Source organism: Pinus tabuliformis, chromosome 7, assembly GCF_031772625.1.
Source record: "Pinus tabuliformis cultivar Carrire ecotype Pingquan chromosome 7, CPIR1, whole genome shotgun sequence".
NCBI classification, from domain to species: Eukaryota; Viridiplantae; Streptophyta; class Pinopsida; order Pinales; family Pinaceae; genus Pinus; species Pinus tabuliformis.
In genome coordinates, this window is record NC_142293.1 from 675,782,328 (window position 1) to 675,789,093 (window position 6,766).

At 35.2% G+C, this 6,766-nt stretch overlaps 1 protein-coding gene across 1 annotated transcript; it reads left to right on the forward strand.

Annotated features, from left to right (window-relative positions):
* Positions 1-1,594: 1,594 nt before the first annotated feature.
* Positions 1,595-2,738, forward strand: LOC149249272 (uncharacterized). The gene is made up of 4 exons (XM_089452522.1): positions 1,595-1,688; positions 1,808-1,975; positions 2,093-2,161; positions 2,241-2,738. The coding sequence occupies exons 1-4, from the start codon at positions 1,595-1,597 to the stop codon at positions 2,351-2,353; spliced, it is 444 nt and encodes a 147-aa protein (XP_089308648.1). The 3' UTR covers positions 2,354-2,738.
* Positions 2,739-6,766: the final 4,028 nt, after the last annotated feature.

A 6,766-nucleotide genomic window follows, 5' to 3' on the forward strand; every position in this document is an offset into this window, starting at 1 on the left:
TTTTTATATTTAACTTTATTCCCTTTTATATTTCATAAAAATGAGTAGATAAAAGATTTGTTGACATGACATGTAGATATAAATTTTCTATTTTATTTTTTTAAGATGTAATTTAAAGTTGTTTTTAAAATATCATAGGTCATTCTCAATAATAAGTTTGGTTTTTTTAATCTAAAACATATATCTAACTCACTAAGATGTTATTTACATCAATAGTATGTAAAGTGCATTTAAGTGGTTTAAATAACTTTAAAATTAAATTACATTAATTTTATTTTTATTTTTAATCTATTTATATTTATATTAATGTATAATTAGTAGGAAAACTGTTTTAAATCTATTACTAGGTAAATCATTCATTGAATAGTTAGAAATTCTAAATCATTATGGTGTGCTTATATCTATTTATATTTGTATATGTTTATTAAATTTGGTCAACTTTAATAATAACGAATATTTTAGGAACCAACAAAGTTTATAGAACTTAAGGATATCAAAATGTACAAAAAAGTGTAAAAAACAAATCTAGAAAAGCTATAGAAACACTATATGATTGATATTGTATTTCAAAATTCATCTATTTTTAATTTTAATACAATTTTTTACATAATAATAACAATAATATAATAGTATATGTAAATTGAAATTTATAATTACCACGTAACATACTTGATATATAAATGGTTTTGGAAATTTTTAATTTTATAAATATTTAAATTAATTTAAAATAGCTATCCATTACTTTCTACACCAAAAACAAAAATTAAGCAACAACCCCCAATATTACCTCTTTTAAATATATCTCTTATTTTTATTAATAAATTATAATATCTTTTTCGTCGTTTTATATTTTATGGTTACTTTAAGGACTAATTTATTAGATTTTTAATAGTCGGTAACGTGTCCATTGATTTTAAAATATTTATAAATATGAAGATGATTTATATATCTCTTATTTTTATTAATAAATTATAATATCTTTTTCGTCGTTTTATATTTTATGGTTACTTTAAGGACTAATTTATTAGATTTTTAATAAATTAGACAATGAAATCAAGAATTACTGGAATTTTTGTATCAAGAAGAAGCTGCTAAAACACAGCCTCTCCTCTTCGTCCATTGACGCCAACGGCAACGCTGACACTAAAACTAATACCAAATCAGTGTGTGTTCGTCCTCATCTTCCTTTTCGTAATGCCTATATGTCACACCTCTATTATTATATACATAAAAAAAAATTCTTGTCATATGTTAAACCCATCTTAGCATTATACACGTCATGTTTTATCATATATTATATTCACCTTGGCATTAACACGTTATGGTTTCGGCCTTTACAACTGCACTTTGTAATTGAAATTCGTATGCATTCAACCATCATATGTTATCAAGGAATAGTCAACTATATTTGTCATGTTTTAATACTCACACACTATGTATAGTGGTCGGCTACATTCGTTATGTTCCAATGCTCATGCACCATGTGTAAAGGTATGTCTACCCGCGGAGTTTATATAGATGTAGACTTATGAGATAGGGTCTTGCCACGGCTTTTATCAACGGATACTTGCATTAACACTTGTATTAACGTGACATGGCCTGTGATGGTCCGGTCGCAGTGCTCACAACCACCGCTGCACTTTCGTCTTTAAGACACCAGTCCGGAGAGGGTTATGTGGCGGTCTTTGGTTTCTCCAGCCATGTGACACCTTGGGCGCGGGGATCTCGGTATTGACGATCTCCATTCCCGCCTTAACTCCATGGTCCAGATCTAATCCTGCAATCCAACGGTTGTTATGTGGTCAAGGGTTTAAGGGAATACTTATACCCCCTCCTATGCTTCCGGGTTCATTTACCTGCTCACTTCTACTCGGCTCCGGCTCTGTATACCCGCTTGGGGTCTCTTCTACCGGCAACACCACTCTGCTCAGCGAATGTTCAGAAGTTATTCAGACCCGTCCTCTGACCTTTACAGGTATGAATCTCAGCGTTTAGTTGTATTGGGTTAAACAATTTACTATGTCCTCTTAATTTCGCAGAGAATATCAGATTGTTTTCATTAACGCTTGGTCTTCTGCTGTTATGGTTTCAGTCGGCGCACGCATGCTCTTCCATGGAGCAAAGCTGGCCTCATACGACGGCTCAAACTTCAGGGTTACAGGTAGTGAATCTCGACACAGTTGTCTGTTCTTCAATCTCAGAAATCCTTAGATTTTAAGTCATGGTATTCGGTATTGCAGGCCTCCGCACCAACGCGGGCCTTCTTGTGTTATTTTCCGAGGTACTCTCTGTCGAGAACCCTCATGGTTGCCTCCTCATGTCCTTAGGTTATTTGACAGCGCACTGTGGATAACTGATTGTTTCCAAAGGCTTTTGTTCTGCTCCGATGTTCATAATTTATATTTTGTTACAGAGCTATGCCTTCCGGCAAGACTTATCTGAGTTAATAGATGCATATATTTGTTATAATTTCTAGTTGCGGGTTGAGCCTCCGCGCTCAAACCCTGCAACCGATTCACTGTAGCTTATACTTGCCATGAATCTAATTTCTTTCATTCCAGGGTTACCTCCCTATGTTATTCGTATTTGCACTTGTGGCTGAGGAGATAGCCAAGTTATTCCTCGGGTTATGTATAGACAGAGTATTGAACTTATATAATCTCATAGCAATGTTGTTTTGTTAATAGATGTTACTCTGTTCTCGGTTTGATTAATATCATTGTTGATCATAGGGTTTACCTGTTACAGCTGGGGTTATATGTTTCAAAGAACAGCGACCCCTTATTATTTTTATGCTACTAGAATTTACAGTCTTCTCTGTGTAGTCATGGTTTGGTACCGGTTACATCACATGCATCCCGATATTGTCGTTTTACTGTTCTTTCACTCTCCAAAGAATTTACGCACAGTTTTTATGGTTATTCCGTGTTTGACCCATTTGGTTTCATGCACAGATCTGCATATGGTTTAGTAATCTTTTCGAAGTTATACGGAATAGTTATCTACATGACTGTATTCCTTTGGTTATAATCTCATGTACAGGTGTATATACTACTTGCATCTTTATCACAAATATATATATACATGGAATGTAAATGCAACAGAATGCCCTTACATATTTGCATACACGGGACTTATAAGGAATATGTGTTTCTTTTCTGTATTAAATTACGAACTAGCTACTTACTGCTATTCGCTAATGTTTTCACCTCTGTTCACAGCCAAAGGATATTGGCATATTCCTGCTTCTGTTATACAGTTTTATCGATACCCTCTAGTTATTTAAACATCTGCATGTTCTTTTCACGACATGCTCTTATTCAGTGTCAGTAGGGTTTTGAGATTCTTTTATCGATGATATCAATCATTTATCGACGGACCTGGTTTTCAGAGGTTCTAACCCTCGTATTCGGTCAATTTATCTTTGTAAGGTTTTAGTTCCTTTCAAGCAATTAGTATTATGTTTACTGTTAACAGAGTTCCGTATTCAACCCGTGAGGGTATTTCGACTCTGTCAACTAATACCGAACCTTGATAATTTCTTTCCTGTTCTATTACCTTAACGTATTGGATATTCTGCAGTGGCTCTCTTTTGCTAATGACATACTACCATACAGAGGAGAACCGCATCTGCATAATCATATTTAAGCTACAACTTCTAAGGAAATATAATGCGTATTTCCTATTTGATTCTCTTAGTAATTAATGCATGTGCATTTACTGTTCAGTGGCTTTACAGTTTTGAGATCGTACCTGGTTCGCCCGAATTAGGAATGGTTTTCAAACAAATAAGTCACCTGAACTTTAGTTCTGCTCGTCCACCCAGCCATGAGACCCATCACTCAGATGGAATTCTCCCCCTGAGCCATCCTGCAGGCCTTCAGCCCTCAACAAGTTTTGTGCACCTCTGTGCCAGGTTATCTGATCCTCATCAGACTTAACCCCTTCATTCTTTTCTTTTCTCTTCTTGTTCTTGGAAAAGATTTTCTTTCTCTTCTGTCTGTCTCTACAGCACAGAAACCCCTCAGCCAGGACTTTTCCTGCTTTAGAGGGTAGTTCCATCAGTTATCACAACTGATCATTTTCTTTAAATTTCACCTCTTAGAGGCTGCCAGCAATTCCAAGAAATATTTAAATTACTTAATTAAAATAGTTTGTCACAGTTTTGTTTAAACATAACAACAACTGATTACTGTCTTTTACCATAGTAAACTTTTCAAATTTACATGTCCTGGGGTTATTACACTATAAGTCGTCTCACACTACCCAGCCGTTGCACGGCATGCCTGAAGGGTACCCGCCACTTCTTGGTAACAGCGTTAATAAGGTGACCAGTGCTGAAAATCGGCACGCTTGTGTTCCCAACCTATTGGAATTAAAACAAGAACAAGCACTGGAGGATGAAAATCGTGTATTTTCTTGTTCTCAGGTGTGGATTGATTCTTGCTCTCACACTCTTACATCTCCGAGTCTGCAAGGCAAAGGCCCATTTTGTAAGGCATCAACATCAACGAAATGCCACCAATTAGTAGACTGGGAGACAACACTGGCGCCTGATGAAACCCTAGAGTTTGCCAGTAACTCTGTTGGCTCAGCCATCACCATCTCTGCTCTGGTTGAGATCAATGATTCAGCTAAAATTAAAAATGATGGCGACATCAGCAATGAAAATGAGATGATGATGGACCATTTGTCATTGACAGCATATTCTTCTGGAATTACAGCATGGAGCGCTAATGGCGATTCAAACACAACAGTTTTTGCTGATGTCTATTATGATGCCTTTAACGCTCATAAGGGCGCATTTAGTATTCAGGAAGATTGCACGAGCCAGCAGGACGAGAAGAGAGCTCATCGGTCATGCTCGCCAGTTAATTCTTCGTCCCAATTTAGTGCAGCGGCAATAACATGCGCCGACGTTGATCAGTACTCTAATGTGCAGGGTCCGGGTGATTGCCAGGATCATCTCATTTTGAAGAACGGTGAGGTCAATTTGGACAGAGGGGTGCAGGATGGTGATCAATGGGATTGCTCATCAATTCCCAATAACGAAGAAAAGGCAACGCCACCACCTACAATGCTAGGAAGAGGAGGTACAACGTTCGATTTTGAGTGTGAAGGTGAAGCTTTGGGTCGTCACGTAAACGCTTGGGCGGAGGACCATCTGTACAGTATCTCTACTGATGCTGCTCTTACTTCTGAGATCGATACAGTGCTATCGAACTGGATGGGGATGTATTGACCATATGCGTACTGCGCTTATCTCTCATTTCGCCTATCGGTTTTGATGTTTGATTAGATGTTATAAAATAGAGGAGTCTAATTTTCTCGTAAAAAAAGGAGAGTGATGGATAGCAGGCCTATTCACACTCCTCCCAAAATCAAATGTATGTCAGCCGCTTACGTCTTTCGATTACGTCATTTGTTTAGCTAGATAACGGTTGCTGCTGTAAGGGTTTAATCTGTAGGTTGGAAATAACCTAATCTTATAGCAATCGGAATTTTATATTTTAATCAATTTGTTTCCAATTTTATTTGAATTTGGAAATTTTTAAATCGTTGATTGAAATGGTACGATCGAAATGTTTAATTAAAATCACGCTTCGGGATACGAAATAGCAGATTTAATTTGTGAAACCGTGAAATATAAAAATTGGTAAACTGTGTAATATGGAAACTCGTAGGTTAAACGGCTAATATTTTTTTAGGAAAAAAAAAATTACAAATCTTTTAATGATTTTGAGAAATTTTTGCAGTTTTCGTTAAAATTCAAGATTTTGGATATCGTAAAAGTTTTAATGCTTAATCTATTTACACTGTAAAAAAAATTGGTTTAAACACATACAAATTTCTTAAGATTTTTTTTTCCTTACTGGATGTGTTTTTTTATGGATATTGGTTACAAATAAGTTTTAAAAACTTTGTAAATTGTATAGGAAAAGCAGACTCACAAAGAATGAAGAAAAAATGTTTTTCTCAATATTATAAATCAAATAAGTTTAAAAAACTTTGTAAATGGTACAGGAAAAGCAGACTCAAAGAATGAAGAAAAAATGTTCCTCTAATATTATAAATCAGTTAAATAAGATTATATTGGAGACATCAACAATAAATGATTCCAGTGAGACTGAACTAAATTGGACTAACTGAAATTGAACTAGGACACTTGCATAGAGAGGGACACTTGCATAGAGAGTTATGACACCTAGCAGGTTCTTGGAATTGGTTTAAGTCTTAGCTAAGCTTACAATTTAAAATCAAATTACAATTTTCTTTTCTTTTTCTTTTCTCCCACATCTTGTAGCCTATAAATCGCTTCAATTTTTTTTTTTATTATATCTTTCAAATCTCAGTTTCATCATTCGTTGGTGCAGGTCTTCCATTGTTCCACCATGTCTAAGCATGTCCTCAACTTCTTCAAAAATCGGCTGCCACATGTCATCTTTTGTTGTGTGATCTTCATTATCAATTCACTGCAATATGAGTTTATAATAAAAAAATATTTCTTCATGACTCCAATACTTGAAAATTTCATTGATGTTTTTTTCATTCAAGTTGTCTTCAATATTCATTTATGTAGCTTCTATGCAAAATTTATCAAGGCATGGTGTTGCAAGGCATGCTTCAATGAAATTTAGTTCTTCTTCATAATCATCTTGTTTCCTTGCACACTGCAAATCAATGTTAGGAATAAAAATATTTGTTGAACCATATCGATTATGTTCTTTCTACGCTACAATGAGAGCTTTCTCTACTTGCACTTCCT

Bases quoted from the DNA above. Each gene is read 5' to 3' on its own strand.
- LOC149249272 (XM_089452522.1), top strand. From the start codon at position 1,595: ATGGCCTGTGATGGTCCGGTCGCAGTGCTCACAACCACCGCTGCACTT. The intron at 1,689-1,807 runs GTTTCTCCAGCC...TATGTGGTCAAG, and splicing joins GGGTTATGTGGCGGTCTTTG to GGTTTAAGGGAATACTTATA. The intron at 2,162-2,240 runs GTAGTGAATCTC...TCGGTATTGCAG, and splicing joins CTCAAACTTCAGGGTTACAG to GCCTCCGCACCAACGCGGGC.